Source organism: Bison bison, unplaced genomic scaffold (genome assembly GCF_000754665.1).
Source record: "Bison bison bison isolate TAMUID 2011002044 unplaced genomic scaffold, Bison_UMD1.0 scf7180017864215, whole genome shotgun sequence".
In the NCBI taxonomy this organism is placed as follows: domain Eukaryota; kingdom Metazoa; phylum Chordata; class Mammalia; order Artiodactyla; family Bovidae; genus Bison; species Bison bison.
The window spans coordinates 10908035-10928696 of record NW_011494787.1 but is presented as its reverse complement, the minus strand read 5'-3'; the positions used below and the strand labels follow the sequence as shown (position 1 = coordinate 10928696).

At 39.1% G+C, this 20662-nt stretch overlaps 1 protein-coding gene across 3 annotated transcripts in view; it reads left to right on the top strand.

Moving 5' to 3' along the window:
* Nucleotides 1–20662, top strand: part of GSK3B (glycogen synthase kinase 3 beta) — a 215995-nt gene that overhangs the window by 54927 nt on the left and 140406 nt on the right. For all 3 annotated transcript variants that reach the window (XM_010845385.1, XM_010845384.1, XM_010845383.1), the window contains exon 2: nt 18106–18299. In XM_010845385.1, the coding sequence (XP_010843687.1) occupies nt 18106–18299 (194 nt within the window). The remainder of the gene's footprint in view (nt 1–18105; nt 18300–20662) is intronic.

Sequence of the window (20662 nt, the reverse complement as noted above, 5' to 3'; positions counted from 1 at the left end):
AAGCCCAGGAGCTGAATGTGGCTCAGATCAGGAGCTTTGTATTGCAAAATTCAGGCGTTTAATTGAATAAAGTAGGGAAAACCATTAGACCATTGAGGTATGACCTAAATCAAATTCCTTATGATTATACAGCGGAGGTAACAAATAGATCTGGTAGACAGAGTACCTGCAGAACTGTGAACAGAAGTTTGTAACATTGTTCAGGAGGCGGTGACCAAAACCATCCCCCAAAAGAAATACAACAAGGCAAAGTGCTTTTCTGAGGAGGCTTTACGAATATCTGAGGAAAGAAGAAAAGTGAAAGGCAAAGGAGAAGGGGAAAAATACACCCAACTGAATTCAGAGTTCCAGAGAATAGTAAGGAGAGATGATAAAGCCTTCTTAAATGAGCAGCTCAAAGAAGAAGAGGAAAACAATAGAATGGGGGAAGACTAGATCTCTTCAAGAAAATTGGAGCTGTCAAGGGAACATTTCATGCAAGAATGGACATGATGAAGGACAGAACTGGTAAAGAACTAACAAGCAAAAGATTAAAAAGAATTGGCAAGAAAACACAGAAGAACTATACAGAAAAGGTCTTAATGACTTGGATAATCATGGTGGTGTAGTCACTCACCTTGCGCCAGGCCTCCTGGAGTGTGAAGTCAAGTGGGCCTTAGGACGCATGCTGCTGCTGCTAAGTCGCTTCAGTCGTGTCCGACTTTGGGCAACCCCATAGACGGCAGGCCACCAGGCTCCTCCGTCCCTGGGATTCATAACTGAGATCAAAAGCTAGTGGAGGTGATGAAATTCTAGGTGAGCTATTTCAGATCTTAAAAGATGATGCTCTTAAGAGTGCTGCACTCAATTTGCCAGCAAATTTGGAAAACACAACAGTGGCCACAGGACTGGAAAAGATCAGTTTTCATTCTAATCCCAAAGAAGGGCAATGCCAAAGAATGTTCTAACTACTATACAATTGTACTCATTTCACATGCTAGCAAAGTAACACTCAAAATCCTTCAGTCTAGACTTTAGCAGTATGTGAACCAAAAAATTCCAGATGTATAAGCTAGATTTAGAAAAGACAGAGTAACCAGAGATCAAATTGTCAATGTTTAGTGGGTCATGGAGAAAGCAAGGGAATTCCAGGGAAACATCTACTTCTGCCTCATTGACTATGCTAAAAGCTTTGGCTGTGTATATCACAACAAAGTGCCAGACTCCCTTACCTGTCTCCTGAGAAACTTGTATGCGGATCCAGAAGCAGCAGTTAGAACCAGACATGAAACAACGGACTGGTTTACAATTGGGAAAGGTGTTGTCACCCTGCTTATTTAACTTATATGCAGAGTACTTCATGCGAAATGCTGGACTGGACAAGCTAGAATCAAGATTTCCAGGTGAAATATCAACAACCTCAGATACACAGATGATACCACTCTAGTGGCAGAAAGTGAAGAGGAACTGAAGAGCCTCTTGATGAGGGTGAAATAAGAGTGAAAAAGCTGTCTTAAAACTCAGCATTGAAAAAAATTAATATCATGGCATCTGGTCCCATCACTTCATGGCAAATAGAAGGGGAAAAAGTGGAAGCAGTGATAGACTTTATTTGCTTGGGCTCCAACATCACCACTCCAACATGGTGACTGCAGCCATGAAATTAAAAGATGCTTGCTCCTTGGAAGAAAAGCTATGACCAACCTAGACAGCATATTAAAAAGCAGAGACATTACTTAGCCAGCAAACGTCCTTATAGTGAAACCATGTTTTTTCCAGTAATCGTGTACGGATGTGAGAATTGGACCATAAAGGAGACTGAGTGCCAAATAATTGATGCTTTCAAATTGGAGTGCTGGAGAAGACTCTTGAGAATCCCCTGGACTTCAAGGAGATCAAACCAGTTAGTCCTAAAGGAAATCAACCTGAATATTCACTGAAAGAACTGATGCTGAAGCTGAAGTTCCGATACTTTGGCCACATGATGTGAAGAGTCAACTCATGAGAAAAGACCCTGATTCTGGGAAAGATTGAAGGCAAAAGGAAAAGGAAGATGGCAGAGGAAAAGAAGGTTAGATAGCATCACTGACTCATTGGATATGTCACTGACTCATTGGATATGAATCTGAGCAAACTCCAGGAAATAGTGAATGACAGGGAAACATGGTCTTCTGTAGTCCATGGGGTCATAAAGGGTCACGATTTAGCGACTGTACAACAGCAGAACACTTCTTACGTTATAAGTTATCAGCTAACAGTATGAGAATTACTTTCCCCTGGAATGGGGGTGTCCTAGCATGCTCTTCATGACATGCTAGAAGAGGATCAGCCCTACTTCTTGGGCAGTAGCAATTGGAGCCAAGTCTTACTGTAGCCCCACTGTGAGTATTGGACTGTTTCATTCCAGGGCTCTCTATTTAACAGGGTCCAGTTAGCTTCCCTTGTAGCTCAGTTTTGTCAGAAGAAAGGCAAAGCAGACTCTCTGAGTTGACCCAGTTGATCTGTCAGTGCTCTGCTCCATGGAGAGGTGGGTCTGGGCCTGTCCTGTCTGAATGGCATTGCTCAATTCTGTGAAGTTTATTTTTGTGGGGAGAGTTTTGGGGGATGTTGTCAGCTTTTAGAGAAAGGAAGAAAGGGGCAAATGTAAAAACCAATATGGATTTAATTTCAAGTAACTGAAGTTGGTACAATACTGTTTAATATATTTTTCTCTTAGGCAGGACAAAGTGAAAGTGAAATTGCTCAGTCGTGTCCAGTTTCCACCCCATGGACTGTAGCCTGTCAGGCTTCTCTATCTGTGGAATTCTCTAGGCAAGAATACTGAAGTGGATTGCCGTTCCCTTCTCCAGGGAGATCTTCCCAACCTAGGATTCGAACCTGGGTCTCCAGCATTGCAGGCAGATTCTTTACTGTCTGAGCTAAATATAGTGTCATTTCTCATGTAGTTATAAATGTAAAGTAAAAATCACTAGTTGAAAGTGTGTGGTGTTCCTTATAGTAATGGAGTTGACAGAACTCTTATTACCTGATTATTAAAGGTCTTAGGAGGTACCCTATCATTTCCACCTTAACAGTGTAAGAAGTTAAAAAACGGTAATATTTTATGTTTCTTTTCCTTCCAGGTTATACAGAATAGTCTTATCCCATAAAAACAGATTGTGTTCTTAAATTTTGTTAGTAGTTTTAGAACTGAGAACATGATTTTCCATTGAAAATTTTGCAAATATGTAATATAATAATTAGATTCCTGGGCTTTCCTACGGAATCCATAATTAGCCCAAATATCTGCATACTACAGTGAAAAATAATAGAGAATAATAATATTTTCTACGTATCACTTTTTATTACTACTAAGAGTAAAACGTAAACCCCCTCTAAAAATTAGTGTCAAAAAATTCTTCCGAATTCTGGTATTATTAGATTGATGAAGGGATTTAATCTGAGGAAGATACGGAGTAAATAGAGACTATAGGAGGCTGGCAAATCTTTCTGGGTAGTTTCAGGAGTTTAATAGGTTGATAGAATTGGCTTTTTAGCTCATGGCTTTATTTTCTGTTGACACTGGTGTAAGCGCAAAAGTGCTGTCCTTTTGCTTACCAGCTGTGGTTAAGGTTGCTTCTTTTAGTTTTTGAATGGAATGAAGTGATAGGGAAAAGAAAGGGAAAGTTTCTTCTGTTAACTACAATTTAAAAAAAAGAAAAAGGCAAAGTAACTTAGAATGTCTGTCGTCTGAGGTGGATTTAATTGTCCAAAGGATAATCCAGGTTTAACAGAGTGGGGGAGAGCATAACAATGTGAATGATTCCTTTTCCATCAGAGAAGGTGGTGATAAAATAGTGTGTTAAGTTAGACATCCCTATGTTGATTCGTGGCTGGTACTGAATATCTTCAGAAGCTGTTTAGAACTGGGAATGAGAAACAGTGGCTAATTTACTATTTATATATGTACATATTTCAGCTTCTACCAACCAAATATTATACACATTTGGGGTATTTTTTAAAATAAACTTAGTTCAGTTCAGTCGCTCAGTTGTGTCTGATTGTGACCACATGGACTGCAGCATGCCAGGCTTCCCTGTCCATGACCAACTCCCAGAGCTTACTCACACTCATGTCCATAGAGTCGGTGATGCCATCCAACCATATCTCATCCTCTGTTGTCCCCTTCTCCTCCTGCCTTAAATCTTTCCCAGCATCAGGGTCTTTTCAAAGACCCTTTGCATGAGGTGGCCAAAGTATCGGAGTATCAGCTTCAGCATCAGTCCTTCCAATAAATATTCAGGACTGATTTCCTTTATGATTGACTGGTTTGATCTCCTTGCTGTCCAAGGGACTCTCAAGAGTCTTCTCCAATACCACAGTTCAAAAGCATCAATTCTTTGGCACTCAGCCTTCTTTATAGTCCAACTCTCACATCCATACATACTACTGGAAAAATCATAGCTTTGACTACACGGACCTTTATTGGCAAAGTAATGTCTCTGCTTTTTAATATGCTCTCTAGGTTGGTCATAGCTTTTCTTCCGAGGAGCAAGTGTCTTTTAATTTCGTGGCTGCAGTCACCATCTGCAGTGATTTTGGAACCCCCCAAAATAAAATCTCTCACTGTTTCCACTGTTTCCCCATCTATTTGCCATGATGTGATGGGACCAGATGCCATGATCTCAGTTTTTTGAATGTTGAGTTTTAAGCCAACTTTTTCACTCTCCTCTTTCACCTTCATCAAGAGGCTCTTTAGTAAGTCTTCTTTGCTTTCTGCCCTAAGGGTGGTGTCATCTGCATATCTGAGGTTACTGATATTTCTCCCAGCAATTTTGATTCTAGCTTGTGCTCCATCCATCCTGGCATTTCGCATGATGTGCTCTGCATATAAGTTAAATAAGCAGGGTGACAGTATACAGCCTTGATGTAGTCCTTTCCTGATTTGGAACCAGTCTGTTGTTCCATGTTCGGTTCTAACTTGCTTCCTGACCTGCATACAGATTTCTCAGGAGGCAGGTAAGGTGGTCTGGTATTCCCATTTCTTTAAGAATTTTCCGCAGTTTGTTGTGATCCACACAGTCAAAGGCTTTGGCATAGTCGATAAAGCAGAAATAAATGTTTTTCTGGAACTATCTTGCTTTTTCAATGATCCAGCGAATGTTGGCACTTTAAGCATTACTTTGTTAGCGTGTGAGATGAGTGCAATTGTGCGGTAATTGAACATTCTTTGGCACTGCTTTTCTTTGGGATTGGAGTGAAAACTGACCTTTTGCAGTCCTATGACCATTGCTGAGTTTTCCAGATTTGATGGCATTTTGAATACAGCACTTTAGCAGCAGCATCTTTTAGGATTTGAAATAGCTCAACTGGAATTCATCATTTCCACTAGCTTTGTTTGTAGTGATGCTTCCTAAGGCCCACTTGACTTCACATTCCATGATGTCTGGCTCTAGGTGAGTGATCATACCATAGTGGTTATCTGGATCATGAAAATAAATCTTCTTTGTATAGTTCTGTGTATTCTTGCCACCTCCTCTTAATATTTTCTGCTTCTGTTAGGTCCATACCATTTCTGTCCTTTATGGTGCCCATCTTTGCATGAAATGTTCCCTTGGTATCTCTAATTTTCTTGAAGAGATCTCTAGTCTTTCCTGTTCTGTTGTTTTCCTTTATTTCTTTCCATTGATCACTGAGGAAGGCTTTGTTATCTCTCCTTGCTGTTTGGAATTCTGCATTCAAATGGGTGTATCTTTCCATAGATTAAATTATTATCAGGCAAATATGTTATCTTTATATTTATGAAAACTAAAATATTGGGGACTTCCCTGGTGGTCCAGTGGCTAAGATTCTGTGCCTCCAGTGCAAGGGGCTCAGGTTTAATCACTGGTTGGGTCTTCTCATGTAGCTCAGTCAGTAAAGCTGGGTTCAGTTCCTGGGTTGGGAAGTTTCCCTGGAGAAGGAAATGGCAACCCACTCCAGTATTCTTGCCTGGAGAATCCTATGGATAGAGGCGCCTGGCACACTACAGTTCATGGGATTGCAAGAGTCGGACACAACTTAGTGCTTTCTTTCTTTCTTTTGGGAACTAGATCCCATCTGTGTGTGTTTAGTTGCTCAGTCATGTCCGACTCTTAGTGACCCAATCAACTGTAGCCTACCAGATTCCTTCTCTCCATGGAATTTTCCAGGCAAGAGTACTGGAGTGGTTTGCCATTTCTTACTCCAGGGGATCTTCCCAACCCAGGGATGGAGCCTGTTTGTCTTGTGTCTCCTGCAGTGGCAGGTGGATTTTTTACCACTCCACCACCTGGAAATCTGCCCCTAGATCCCATATGCTGCAACTGAAGAACCCAAGTGCCACAGCTAAGACCTGGCACATAAAAAAGCATATAAAAGCAACATAGTATAGTTCAGCCAGGTCAGTAGGAGATTCCTAAAGCTGTGTATGTAGAGAGCTGTATTCTTCGTAATTCTTTTTTGTTTCTTGATTAGAAAACTCATGCTTCCCTGCTTTTTCTGTCCCCAATAGGTTTCTTATTTAGAATTAACCAGTCCCCTTGTCCCTGTACACATGTCCTGCAAAAGAAAAACAAAAAGGGCAGGAAATGTGTTCCTGCTAAAGTAGCAGCTGTTGCTAATCACTGGATGATTATTTTGTGATAAATCTGTTCAAATACATAAATGTTTGCTGTCAGGTCACTGATTTGATTTTCCTCGGGAATTCTGACTCATTTTACTCATTTTAGATGACTCGTCTCTCAGGTAGCCTTATAGCTCAGGCAAAATGAAGCAATTTTTTTATTAAAAGTATTTTTGCAGTTTATATTAAAATGTCTGTTTCTCTTGGCAGAATTATTTTTATGGATTTATTTTGGAATAGAAAGAAATGGCTTGGTTAACTTTCTTTTTTTTTTTTTTTAGGCATCAGAAAGTATACTGAACTTGGATATTGGATGACCCTGGGTTGTAGTTTTCAATATTACTGTTATCTTGAGCAGTTTTGCTTACCTTTGAGCTTCAGTTCTACAGTTCATTATTGGTTCTACCTCCCTTGTAGGACTATTGCCTAGATAAAGTGAGGTTATGGTTCTAAACATGTTTGTAAACTACAAAGTGCTCCACAAATATGTTATTGTTGATAATGTTGTGTGGTTATCAAGGCTGGTCTTGGGGAAGACTGTCAAATCACTGAGTTTTGTCTTTGCGTTTTCTTTTCAGTCTGTTGAGTGATTCAACTCTTTTGAGATTACAGGGTCTTGTATCATGTTAGAGGTACTTGTTTTAGTGACCTTAAGACTTACCAGTCTTCAGTGTTTAGTGGAATCCTATAGGAAGTTGTTCACTTACAAGAGCAGATGTTTTACAGCCTGCTATGTGCATAGGCATAAAATGAGCTACAGCAATAAATGTGTGATAAACATCATGGTTGCCCTCATAGATTGGATATTAGTTGTTAAATTGTAATTAGTAAAGCATATGGGGTTAACCTAGAGTAAGCAGGTCTAATGGGATAAAACAGATCCCATCCTTCCCCTTCTCTCCTTTACTACTGTTTGAAATATAACAAAATTATAGGTTAAGAACCTTCACTTTGAAATGCATGTAAAATGTATGTCAATTGTATGCTGTGCTATTGGAAAAGCAGGTTGGATTTAGGAGTGGAGATAACTTTGGTGGGTAATTCAGGGGAAAGCAAGACTGATGAGTCAGCTGTCCCACTGCATGGATTTGGGTTGTCAGAAGGTAATATTGAGAGGATTGAGGGGGATGTATGTCCGGCCAGGAACAGATGAAATCCATTAAAAAAAAATTGTAGAGTCCTGATTTTAATATTACACTCTCTAAAAGCTAGAGTAGTATATATCAGCTTTGTGAGAGCTATTTTTTGAGGATTCACGATGGCTCAAGATTGAAGTTGCCACAAGTGTGAGCCCTGATCAGTGAGTCATTGTGTTTTTAAAGTAATTATTTGTTTCTTTGGGGTTGGCTCGGATGGCTCGCATGGCTCGGATGCATGCGATGCAGGAGACCTGGGTTCGATCCCTGGGTCGGGATGATCCCCTGGAGAAGGGCTTAACAGCCCACTCCAGTGTTCTTGCCTGGAGAATCCCATGGACAGAGGAGCCTGGTGGGCTGCAGTTCACGGGGTTGCAAACAGCTGGATGTGACTGAGGGACGGAGAACACACTCACATCTGTTTCTTCAGTCTGTCCAGCATTTATTCTTTACGTGTGTGTGGCATACTCTTTTCTTTGGTAATATGGTAAACTTCCTCATTCAGAAAAATTTAGTGTATTTGTCTACTTTCTCCCTGCCCATGTCAAGTAGTTTTGGTAAATCAAACAGATAAGCATGTTTAAGACTTACATTCTGATGTTAATTCCTAAAAGCCAAAGCTCTTTACACACATGCTGCAAGCCTTTTACTTTTATGGGAGATAAACCTGTTTCTAAAATACATCTTGATAGTGTTTCAAGTGAGGGCTTAACACCAAGTAAAATATTTATTCATTTTGGTTTTGGTTTGATTTTATTCCAGTTCACTCAAGTTAGAAGAAAGGACCATGAGTAAAATAATATTTAGGTTCAGACATTTGAAAGTTAGCATGGTTCATTCTAGTTTTTGGCTTAAAGTAAAATTTGGGTTTTAAGAGAAGATTTTAAAATAGAGTCAATTCAAATTAGTTCAAAAGGAGAATAGATATTTTAAAGTAAGAATTTTGCATCAGAACCTTCTATAAGGTTCTGACCACTTCATGGTCAAGTGAGGGGCTTGGACTCTTAATAATTATCAATACTGTAAAGTATTTAAAATTTTTTATTTTGCTGAAAATACAAGGTTGATTTTAGGACCTTGACCCACTATGTGTTATTTTCAAGGCATAGTCTTAAGCAATGTAGTGTAGTAGGGTACAGGTTTTAGAGTAAATGGACAGATCTGAATCCCATGGGTACTCTTTATTGAAGAGGTTACTTTGGGCATATTGCCAGTAAACCTTTCAAACACCTTAGTTTCACTCATTTGTTAAGTGATTATTATGAGTATATCACAGAATTGTTGTATGAATTAAGTGGTATTATGCAGGTCAGGAACCAACAGTTAGAACTGAACATGGAACAACAGACTGGTTCCAAATAGGAAAAGGAGTACATCAAGGCTGTGTATTGTCACCCTGCTTATTTAACTTATATGCAGAGTACATCATGAGAAACGCTGGGCTGAAGAAGTACAAGCTGGAATCAAGATTGCCGGGAGAAATATCAATAACCTCAGATATGCAGATGACACCACCCTTATGGCAGAAAGTGAAGAGGAACTCAAAAGCCTCTTGATGAAAGTGAAAGAGGAGAGTGAAAAAGTTGGCTTAAAGCTCAGCATTCAGGAAAACTAAGATCATGGCATTTGGTCCCATCACTTCATGGGAAATAGATGGGGAAACAGTGGAAACAGTGTCAGACTTTATTTTTGGGGGCTCAAAAAAATCACTGCAGATGGTGATTGCAGCCATGAAATTAAAAGACGCTTACTCCTTGGAAGGAAAGTTATGACCAACCTAGATAGCATATTCAAAAGCAGAGACATTACTTTGCCAACAAAGGTCTGTCTAGTCAAGGCTATGGTTTTTCCAGTGGTCATGTATGGATGTGAGAGTTGGACTGTGAAGAAGGCTGAGCACTGAAGAATTGATGCTGTTAAACTGTGGTGTTGGAGAAGACTCTTGAGAGTCCCTTGGAGTGCAAGGAGATCTAACCAGTCCATCCTAAAGGAGATCAGCCCTGGGTATTCATTGGAAGGACTGATGCTGAAGCTGAAACTCCAATACTTCGGCCACCTCATGCGAAGAGTTGACTCATTGGAAAAGACCCTGATGCTGGGAGGGATTGGGGGCAGGAGGAGAAGGGGATGACAGAGGATGAGATGGCTGGATGGCATCACCGACTTGATGGACATGAGTTTGGTTAAACTCCGGGAGTTGGTGATGGACAGGGAGGCCTGGCGTGCTGCAATTCATGGGGTTGCAAGAGTCGGACACGACTGAATGACTGAACTGAACTGATGATTCTCAAAGTATGGATGTTGAAACTACATCAAGAAGCACGTGGGTGGTTTATTAAGCATCCTGGGCTTCACTGCAGATCTACTGAGTGTTTCTGTGGTGAGATTCTAGAATCTTCATTTTTAGTAAACTCTCCTAGATATAACTAAGTCCACCATTTGAGTGGTGCTTGCATAAAATAGTAGGCTAGAAATACACTTAAATATGTATTGATGTAAATTAAACTTAAGACCTCAGCGATGTCCCTGCCAATTTCTTATCCATTGCTGCATATTGATGCCCCGAAGAAACCAGAATCATTTGTAAAAGGGTTATGAAGTAGAGTAATTCTACCTGTAAATAGATTCACATGTGACAAATTGTGTTTTTTTGTTTTGACTTCTTGTTGTTGCCTTGTTTTCAGTAAACCCACCAGTCTGCTTTGCTATTTGTAAGGCTTCTGCCTACCTTAGGGCTTTGTATCTGATCAGTGGCAAGCATAAGAAGTAAAAACACTGCTGAATGTTTGTTTAGCAGGAAGTAGTCAGTTCCCAAATCCTAGTAATTCTGCTTGAGCAATTTTTATATAAATTCAAGAGCAGACGTTTGCTGAGCACCTGCGTTATGCTGAACCCTCTGCTAATAAGCATTAGGGAAATTAATTTAATAGTTTAATAATGTCTGGCTTTCCTGAGAGCTCATGGTCAAGTAAGGGGCTTGGACTCTTAATAAGTATCAAGCATTGTGATAGGCACTGTAGTAGGGTATGTTCCTGGTGGTAAAAGAGCATAGCAGAACAGAAGAATTGTTATTGTTGTTTTTTGTAAACTGTTGCCACTGCCAATAATCCAAGTTCAGAGAATCTAATTTGTTGAGCACTCACTGTGTGGCATGTACTTAAATATTAACACCATTATGTATCTAAGGACAAGCCCTTGACTGGTTTCTTCTTTTCTTAAGGTTATTTTATGGTTCTTCAGAATCAACGCTTGTGAACACTGGGATGGTATCTGCCTGTGATTCAAAGTGTGGTATTATTGTGCTGTCAAGGACTCTAGAATCTTTCCTGTCTCATTGTTATCCTCTATCACCCTGTGTTTTCCTTTCACTTCTATAAGTGAAATACAGGAAAACATCTCCCCCAGCCAGCTCGTGTATGACATCTGTCCATTTTGTTTTCCCTGCTTCTCCTTGTGTTTACTCTTCCTGTCCCCAAAGGAAATTTAGTAATTTTTTGTTGTGTGTTTCCAGTCTTTTAGATAGAATCATGTGGAGATGAATTGTGTCTATCTAAGGGAAAAGACTTTGCTAGAAATATTTTTACCACAATTTTACATAGAAATCGCCCTAAAAATTTTAACGAGGCTATTGACCATTGGCTTGAGGTGACTGATTCAGATGCTTAGTTGGCATTCCTTTGCTTTGTTAATAGTTTTGCTTCAAGGTATGAGAGCAGTTGTACTCTTGATAGAGCTTCCACATTATTGAGTAAAGCCCCTGTTTCATGACAGCAATATGTTTATTTTAGAGTTTGTCTCTGATTTTCTGTGGACCTCAGGTCATTGCTCTTTTTTCCCTTTTACTTATTTTTATGTTGTTTTCATGTATCTAAGTTGTGTTTATCTTGGAGAGTATGTATTGCTTTAATAGAAGTTTCTTAGCCATTTACTTTGGATAAAGAGTTGTTTGAACTTTAATTTAAAAACCTGAAAATTTGACAGTGTCAATGTTTCCCTTTCAGACTATCTTACATGCTTGATAAGGTGATTTTTTTGTTATTGTTCTTTAAAAAATTTATGTAGTGTTTTTCAATAGAGTGTTATATTGCTATTGCTAAGTCACTTCAGTCATGTCCGACTCTGTGCGACCCCTGAGACGGCAGCCCACCAGGCTCCCCCATCCCTGGGATTCTCCAGGCAAGAGTACTGGAGTGGGTTGCCATTTCCTTCTCCAGTGCATGAAAGTGAAAAGTGAAAGTGAAGTCGCTCAGTCATATCCGACTCTGAGTGACCCCATGGACTGCAGCTACCAGGCTCTTCCGTCCATGAGATTTTCCAGGCAAGAGTACTGGAGTGGGGTGCCATTGCCTTCTCCTATATTTGGGCATCCATAAGAAATAGATGTTGTTTCTCTTCATGAGAGGCAAGAGTCAGAGCTAGTTTCCCTACAAATCCTTATTGTTAGGTTAAAAAGCTTCATAAAAATACCTTGTATCTTCTTGTATCGTACCTGGTGTGCCGGTTTCTCTGGAATTTATAGACTTGGTTTTTCTACATGGAGATGTTACTTTTGATATTTCTACATGGAGATGTTATTTTTGAGGTAAAGGAAGATTTTATAGAGTTAGTCATTGCTAACTTTGCTCAGTTTATGTTAGTATGACTTACTAACATCTCTAAAAGCCTCCCAGTTAAGCAGTATCACAGTTGTTGCTTTTTCTGAGCTCTGAATCTTAAGAAACTTTAAAATTAGAATATCAGTGTCAGATACCTCCGACATCTTCATGGATGCCTGAAGTGGCCTTTTGGTTCAGGATGCTGAGTCCACACTTTTAATATGGATTGTGTTACCTTGTAACATTTGTTCATCTCAGGGTCCATTGTTCTGAGGATTGATTTCAGAAGATGAAAAAAATGTAACCACAAGATACAGTTTACAGGTACAAACTTTGTTTGAGAGATTGAGAACTAGGCTGCACATATTATGGGATACATCTAAGGCTTTTGTAAAATTGTATTCTATATTTAACAGCCTTCAATGGAAAGTGGTTGTTCTGTTGCATACCACTTTTGCATTGCTTCAGGAGGACTGTTTTATGGTTTATATTTTTAAGATTTAACCATTGTGTTAAAGAGTAGGGATTTTAATTCTATGTTCTAATTAGAATGGGACATTCATACTACTTGAGTGAATTTTGATTGCAATAGAGGATCCTAAGAATTCTCTGGCCAGAAGAGAGGCCTGAAACTGAGCTACTCCCACTGCTTTGCTGTTGTTGCTGCTGAGATAAAGTGGCATTTTTTGGAGACCAATTTTATTGTAGTTGATGTGAGACTTATGATACCCTGGATTCTGGGAAATTTAATATTAGGCAAAATGGTGTTTGTTTGTTTTTTTTTTAAAGAGGCCTGTTTGTTATGAATTCTAGCTTTTCATGAGGATTTTTGGTTTGTTGGTAGTAGTGTTTAAAATGATGCTCTATTGTTAAGATTCAAAGTTATCCAATTTCTAAATTGAACATCACAGAATCAGTTGTTTTACATTTTTGTTCTCCATATTTTGGTTTCCAATTAGGATAAATTTCAAACTTAATGTTGCCAAAACATCTTTGGAAATAGCTCTTCAGCTATTAATAAATGAGTAATTGAGGCCTGAACTACAAAAGATTACTTATTTATTCTTTTGTTAATCTGGAGCTGACCTTTTTACATTATATTTTCAGAAGCATCTCCTTCTTTGGTAGGGATGGTATATGAAGTTGGTCTTTCAGTAGTAGTGGGAAGGTTGTAAAACATGGCAGAGACAGCCTGAGGCGAGTGAAGAGTTCTGTCACCTAAAGCTCTGTTATATTGGACAAGTTTGTTTCTCTTATTTTTCTTATTTGCATTTGAAGCATAATAAATAAGTTCCCTCCATTTATCGTAAGGATTAGAGTAGATGAAACAATGAATCGGAAAGTTCTTTTTGTACAGTGAAATTTTATACAGCTGTTACCTTATTGCCAAGTCAGCAAATTGCAGTGCCAAATGGTGACATGCTTTTCCCTGGCACACTAGCTGCCGACTGTCCCATGCACTACTGATGCTCATACGAAGTCACCGCCAGTGTTACCTTGCCGTTCTCTACAGCTCTGCTATTTCAGGTATCTGATGGAGCAGTCTTGAAGAGCTTGAATGATTTCTGAATAAAAATTCCAGGATGCTTGGGCACAAGGTCTTAGAGCCATTGTTCCTTGTATACCCAGGATTTCCTGCTAGTGGAGGAAGAGTTCCTGCTAGCCTGTAAGAGTTCTCAGCAGTTTCTCTCACTGCTCAAAAGAGAATAGGGTAAACCTTTTAATTTTTGCTAAGATAGTAAGCAGGGTTATTTTGTTGTTGTTGTTACTAGATGTGTAAGAGGGTAAAAGGATTGGTCTCTGTTCACATCCAATCAGTTTAAAATTGAGGCCTCAAGACTCTCTCTCAGCTATAGCCTCTGTGGCACCCATTTATCTTTCAACTCTGCTTTTAATATTTTTGCAGAATTACCTTATTTGTGCCTCTTCCTATAGGCAAATCATAATGTTGGGATAAACATTTACGAGTGTAACAGTAGTAGATAGTGCTCAGTCCCTCAGTCGTGTCCAACTCTTTGTGGCCCCATGGACTATAGCCTGCCATGCTCCTCTGTCCATGGAATTTTCCAGGCAAGAATCCTGAAGTGTGTTGCCATTTCCTTCTCCAGGGGAGTCTTCCCAACTCAGGATCAAACCTGCATCTCTTATGTCTCTTGTATTGGCAGGTGGATTATTTACAACTGGGCCACTTGGGCAGCTTAAAATATGATTATAGAGTGGGAAATCGTAATTTTTGGTTATACCCAGACGGTTTTTGTTTTCAGCTAAAATTGTGGAGTAGAGTACCCATTGTTAATATCTATATCAATTAAAAAATGATGATGCTTTGTTTTGTGAATTAGACCTGTGAGATCCCACAAGAAACTTGTTCAGTGGAATTGGAGTTATTAATTCATTGTTCTTTTAATATGTATATATGTGTGTGTGTGAAAGTTGCTCAGTCGTGTCCGACTCTTTGCGGTCCCATGAACCATACAGTCCATGGTGTGCGTGTGTGTGTGTGTGTGTATTATATATATGTATGTGTGTGTGTATATATATTATATATATGTATACATGTATACATATATTTGGTGATATGGTTTTTGACTTGAATGATCTAGAGAAAAGTCAAACTGTTTGAAATCACTTTTTATTTTCTTTGGAACAATAGGATTACAAGAAAATGTATTCAACACTTTGGATTTTAAGTACAAGTACAATAATACAAGTAAGGATAGGTTTATTTTATAAATGGAGAAGAAACTTATAGTAAGGTTTGTACTTAGAAGTGGTGGTTAAGATTTGTTGTTGCTCAGTCACTAAGCTATATCTGACTCTTTGTAACCCCGTGGACTGCAACACACCAGACTTCCCTGTCCTACACTGCCTCCCGGAGTTTGCTCAAATTCATCTCCATTGAATCAGTGATGCTGTCTAACCGTCTCATCCTCTGCCACCTTCTCCTTTTGCCTTCCAACTTTTCCATCATCAGGGTCTTTTCCAGTGAGTTGGCTCTTATATCAGGTGGCCAAAATGTTGGAGTTTCAGCTTCAGCATCAGTCCTTCAGTGAATATTCAGGACTGATTTCCTTTAGGATTGACTGGTTTGATCTTGCTGTCCAGGGGACTCTCAAGAGTCTTTTCTAGCACTCCCAATTCAAAAGCATCAATTCTTTGGCACTCAGCCTTCTTTATGGTCCAACTTTCACATCCATACATGACTGGAAAAACAATAGCTTTGACTAGACGGACCTTTGTCAGCAAAGTGATAATATCTTTGCCTTTTAAAACCTGTCTAGGTTTATCATAGCTTTTCTTCCAAAAAGAAGAATAGCTTTTCTTCCAAGGAGCAAGCGTCTTTTAATTTCATGGCTGCAGTCACCATCCTCATTGATGTTAGAGCCTAAAAAAATAAAGTCTGTCACTGTTTCCATTTTTTCCCGGTCTATTTGCCATGAAGTGATGGGACCAGATGCCATGATCTTAGTTTTTTTGAATATTGAGTTTTAAGCCAGCTTTCTTATTTTCATCTTTCACCTCATCAATAGGCTCTTCAGTTCCTCTTCACTTTCTGCCATTAGAGTGGTATCATTTTCATATCTGAGATTATTGATATTTCTCCTGGCAATCTCGATTACAGCTTGTGATTCATCCAGCCCAGGAATTTGCATGACGTTCTCTGTATATAAGTTAAATAAGCAGGGTGACAATATGTAGCCTTGTTGTACTCCTTTCCCAATTTTCGACTAGTCCCTTGTTCCATGTCTGATTCTAATTGTTGTTTCTTGATCTGCATACAAGTTGATTAACGTGATCAAAAATGAGTTCTATGGAATATTTTGGGGGAGTGAGGCATGATCATTTAGAACTCAGATTAGATTTAATTAAGTTTTTAGCATATATGTCTAAGATCTATTTTACTAGATAACTAGAGGTGAGAGGAAACTTATGTATGTTGTTGTCTTGTGCTGAAGTTTATGTACATTTAAAGCATATGTAAAACTGTTGGAAATAAAATGATGGTATTGACAATATTTGATTTATTCTTTCTACAAGTCATATTGGATTTGTGCTAACTAAATCATATCTGTTCAGGTGTTTCACCTTAAAACTAAAGACATACGTGTTTCAGATAGCTGGCTGTGATACAGTATAGACTGCCTATAAACCACCTAGCTGTTGTATGTAGGAATCATTCATTGTTTTTGTATCTGTCATGAAGGCTGCCTTACACACAAGAGAGTTAATCAGTTGCAGATACTGCTTTTTGGCTTTTGTATATATTAACTCTGTGAGCTTAAATGGCTGTAAATATTGTTTACAATATGCCACTAACATTTGGATATTCATTTTTCTGGCAGTCTTAAATTGAGTAGGGGAAAGACTCAAACCATTGGAAAATCAGATTATTATATATATATATTTTTTAATGTGTGAGACAAATGAATACATATTTCATCATCTTGGTTTGGTATTTGGATTTAACTATTGCATCATTTTTCTTTTATGAGGTTACTATGAATTCAACTAACATCTTAAAATTGGTATAATGGAAGAGTAGGAGAGAGAAAAAGCAATGTGCAGTTTTGTCAGTGAGAACTGGTTTTAGAAATGTCAGCAAAGAGAGAAGAAGCACAAGTCATAATTGCTGCTTTGCAAAGATTGTAGTCCCTAGAATCTGGGTGTATTCTGAAATCACTAAAGGAACAATTTAAAGCTTTTTAAAATCAAGTGCTCAGTGGTATAGAATGGTTTGAAATAGTTTAAGAATTCAGAGAGTCAGGTGATTGTTTAGTCAAGAAAGGAGGTGGCTCTTGAACTTGGAAATAATCTTTGGATTGTTACTGGCGGGAAATGAAGGCAGAAGAGATGAGGAGATGGCCATGAGTGGGCAGAGACCCCAGTGCTGGTGAGATAGTTATGAATGAGGCTCAGTTCAGAATGGGTTTGATTTTTCTTACAAGGTTTGCGTCTCTTACCCCCAAATTAACATTCCCCTGTTTCTTTTCCCCATCTGACTTTTCTTGGAAATGTATCACTATTTTCTTAAGAAGAAATAAGACGCGGAGAAGCAAAAACTTAAAGCTTTACCTTCCTAAAGGGAGAGTGGTCTGAATAGAAACAGAATTAGATGTTTTCAGTTGCACGTATCTTTTTTTCAAGTACAAGAAGAAAGCCTGGGGAAAAAATTAGGGCTTTTAGAGTTGGACAGATAAGGATTCTTTGGTGAGTCCATCATTTGCCTTTTGACTGGACAAATTTAGCATTTTTCTTATTATGTTTATATAGGAACAGTGCTGTCTACTTCATGGGATTGTTTTCATTAAATGAATTCATGTGTATAAACTAAGCATGGTGCCTGCTCTATAGAGTGACTGAATAAATGGTGGTTAAAATAATTACTTATAATTGAAACAAATAGTTGAAATAATTCTGTGATGATAGATATGATAAATGAACATGAGCATTTAAAAATAATTATAGAATATTTGGGCTTCCCAGGTGGCGCTAGTGGTAAAGAACCCACCTGCCAATGCAGGAGACATGAGATGCAGGTTCGATCCCTGGGTTGGGAAGATCCCCTGGAGGAGAGCATGGCAGCCCACTCCGTTATTCTTGCCTGGAGAATCCCATGAGCAGAGGAGCCTGGTGGGCTACAGTCCATAGGGTCACAAAGAATCAGGCATGACTGAAGGGACTTAAAACGCACATAGTTTACTCGGTATACTGTGGCAATTTTCTCGGTTGAAGTCTTTGCAGTTCTCATTTTTCTATCCCTTTTTTCTTTTAGGAGACAAAGATGGCAGCAAGGTGACCACAGTGGTGGCAACTCCTGGGCAGGGTCCAGACAGGCCACAAGAAGTCAGCTATACAGACACTAAAGTGATTGGAAATGGGTCATTTGGTGTGGTGTATCAAGCCAAACTTTGTGATTCAGGAGAACTGGTTGCCATCAAGAAAGTATTGCAAGACAAGAGATTTAAGGTAAGACCTTCAGTAGTTCATGTGTTTTTTGTTGCTGTCAGTACATGTATATAATTACTTTTTAAAGTGTTTCCTTTTGCTTCAGGTTTCATTTATTGCACAAGTGTTTGTTCAGCTTAACTACTGTAGTGACTTTTCCATTGTGTATTATGTTGAGATAAAATTTACTGAAGATTGCAGTATTTTTTTTTAACTGTAGCTATGAGTGATATATGTATTTAAAATGTTGTGAAAGATAGATTAAAATTTCTTAATTCTTTATTTTAAAATGTGACCTCTGTCTGCCTTGGGTCTCATTGATGTAGGAGACCAGAGAAACATTGCCTGTAGCATATGTTCATTTGATACAGTTGACTGTGCTTCCTTTCTTGAAAAATTTCCTTCGAGTCTATGATACAACACTGTCATTTTTCCCCCTATAACTGACATTTCTTTCCTGCTATATTCTTATATCTCCCTTCCATCTGCCCCTAGATACTTCCCACAGTTCATTTTTTTTTCTTACAAGATCCCCTTAGAGTGTCCTGTGTATGGATGATCAGAGGTCATCTCTTCATTATGATACAGTGGAGAGTCAGGAGACCTGGGCTCTCATTGAGCCTCTGCCATTAACAAGCCATGCAGCTCTGTTCCCTTCCCTACTCTGCCCACCTCTGCAGCATTTTACTGAGAGTCTCCTGTGTTCTGGGAACTGTGCTTAACATTAAGGGATAAAAAATTAAGAGGTTATCACTGCTCTGAAATAGCACACATTCTTGTGTCTGTACGCTACAGAATGTTTTGAGCATTCTGCTGCTACTGCTGCTAAGTTGCTTCAGCTGTGTCCGACTCTGTGTGACCCCATAGATAGAAGCCCACAAGGCTCCCCCGTCCCTGGGATTCTCCAGGCAAGAACACTGGAGTGGGTTGCCATTTCCTTCTCCAACATTGAACATTCTAAAGAGGTTTAAAAAAAAACTCTAAAGTTTTTTTCTTCAGTTTATTCTCTTCTGAGCACTAGTCCTATGTTGCCAAATGCCCACTCAGTCTTGATATTTGAAGGTACCGTTATTTTCAAATTGACAAGTCTTCTTATGTAACTCTAACTTAACTGTCAGTCTTAAAGGAAATTCTTTCTATTGGTTCCCATTCCTTCTTATTCTTTCCTTCTAACGGTTTTCTCATTCACTGTCATCCGTATTCGTCCATTCTCTCATACCTCATATCCAATCATTACCCAACTTGGTTAATTTTATGCTGCCTGCGGCACCCCCTGCCATTTCCTTTTCTCATCACTACTGTTCTAGCCAGACCTTTGTCATTATTTGGCTTTATCACTAGTAGCTCTACATCTGATCTTCTTAAAAATCTTGCATTCCAACTTTAGAATAATCCCACAGCTCATTTTGGTCATATTGTTTCTACTACACACACATCTTCTGTGGTCCCTCATAGTCTAGAAAATAAAGCTTGCACAGTTTTAATTGTGCATTCAAGAGCTTCCATAGTCTTGCCTTCTTTCCAAATACTTAATTTTTTTTAAATTTTATTTTATTTTTAAACTTTACAATATTGTATTAGTTTTGCCCAACATTGAAATGAATCCGCCACAGGTATACCCGTGCTCCCCATCCTGAACCCTCCTCCCTCCCCATACCCTCCCTCTGGGCCGTCCCAGTGCACCAGCCCCAAGCATCCAGCATCGTGCATCGAACCTGGACTGGCGACTTGTCTCATACATGATATTATACATGTTTCAATGCCATTCTCCCAAATCTCCCCACCCTCTCCCTCTCCCACAGAGTCCACAAGACTGATCTATACATCAGTGTCTGTTTTGCTGTCTCATACACAGGGTTATTGTTACCATCTTTCTAAATTCCATATATATGCGTTAGTATACTGTATTGGTGTTTTTCTTTCTGGCTTTCTTCACTCTGTATAATAGGCTCCAGTTTCATCCACCTCATTAGAACTGATTCAAATGTATTCTTTTTAATGGCTGAGTAATACTCCATTGTGTATATGTACCACAGCTTTCTTATCCATTCATCTGCTGATGGACATCTAGGTTGCTTCCATGTCCTGGCTATTATAAACAGTGCTGCAATGAACATTGGGGTACACGTGTCTCTTTCCCTTCTGGTTTCCTCAGTGTGTATGCCCAGCAGTGGGATTGCTGGATCATAAGGCAGTTCTATTTCCAGTTTTTTAAGGAATCTCCACACTGTTCTCCATAGTGGCTGTACTAGTTTGCATTCCCACCAACAGTGTAAGAGGGTTCCCTTTTCTCCACACCCTCTCCAGCATTTATTGCTTGTACTTTTGGATCGCAGCCATTCTGACTGGCGTGAAATGGTACCTCATAGTGGTTTTGATTTGCA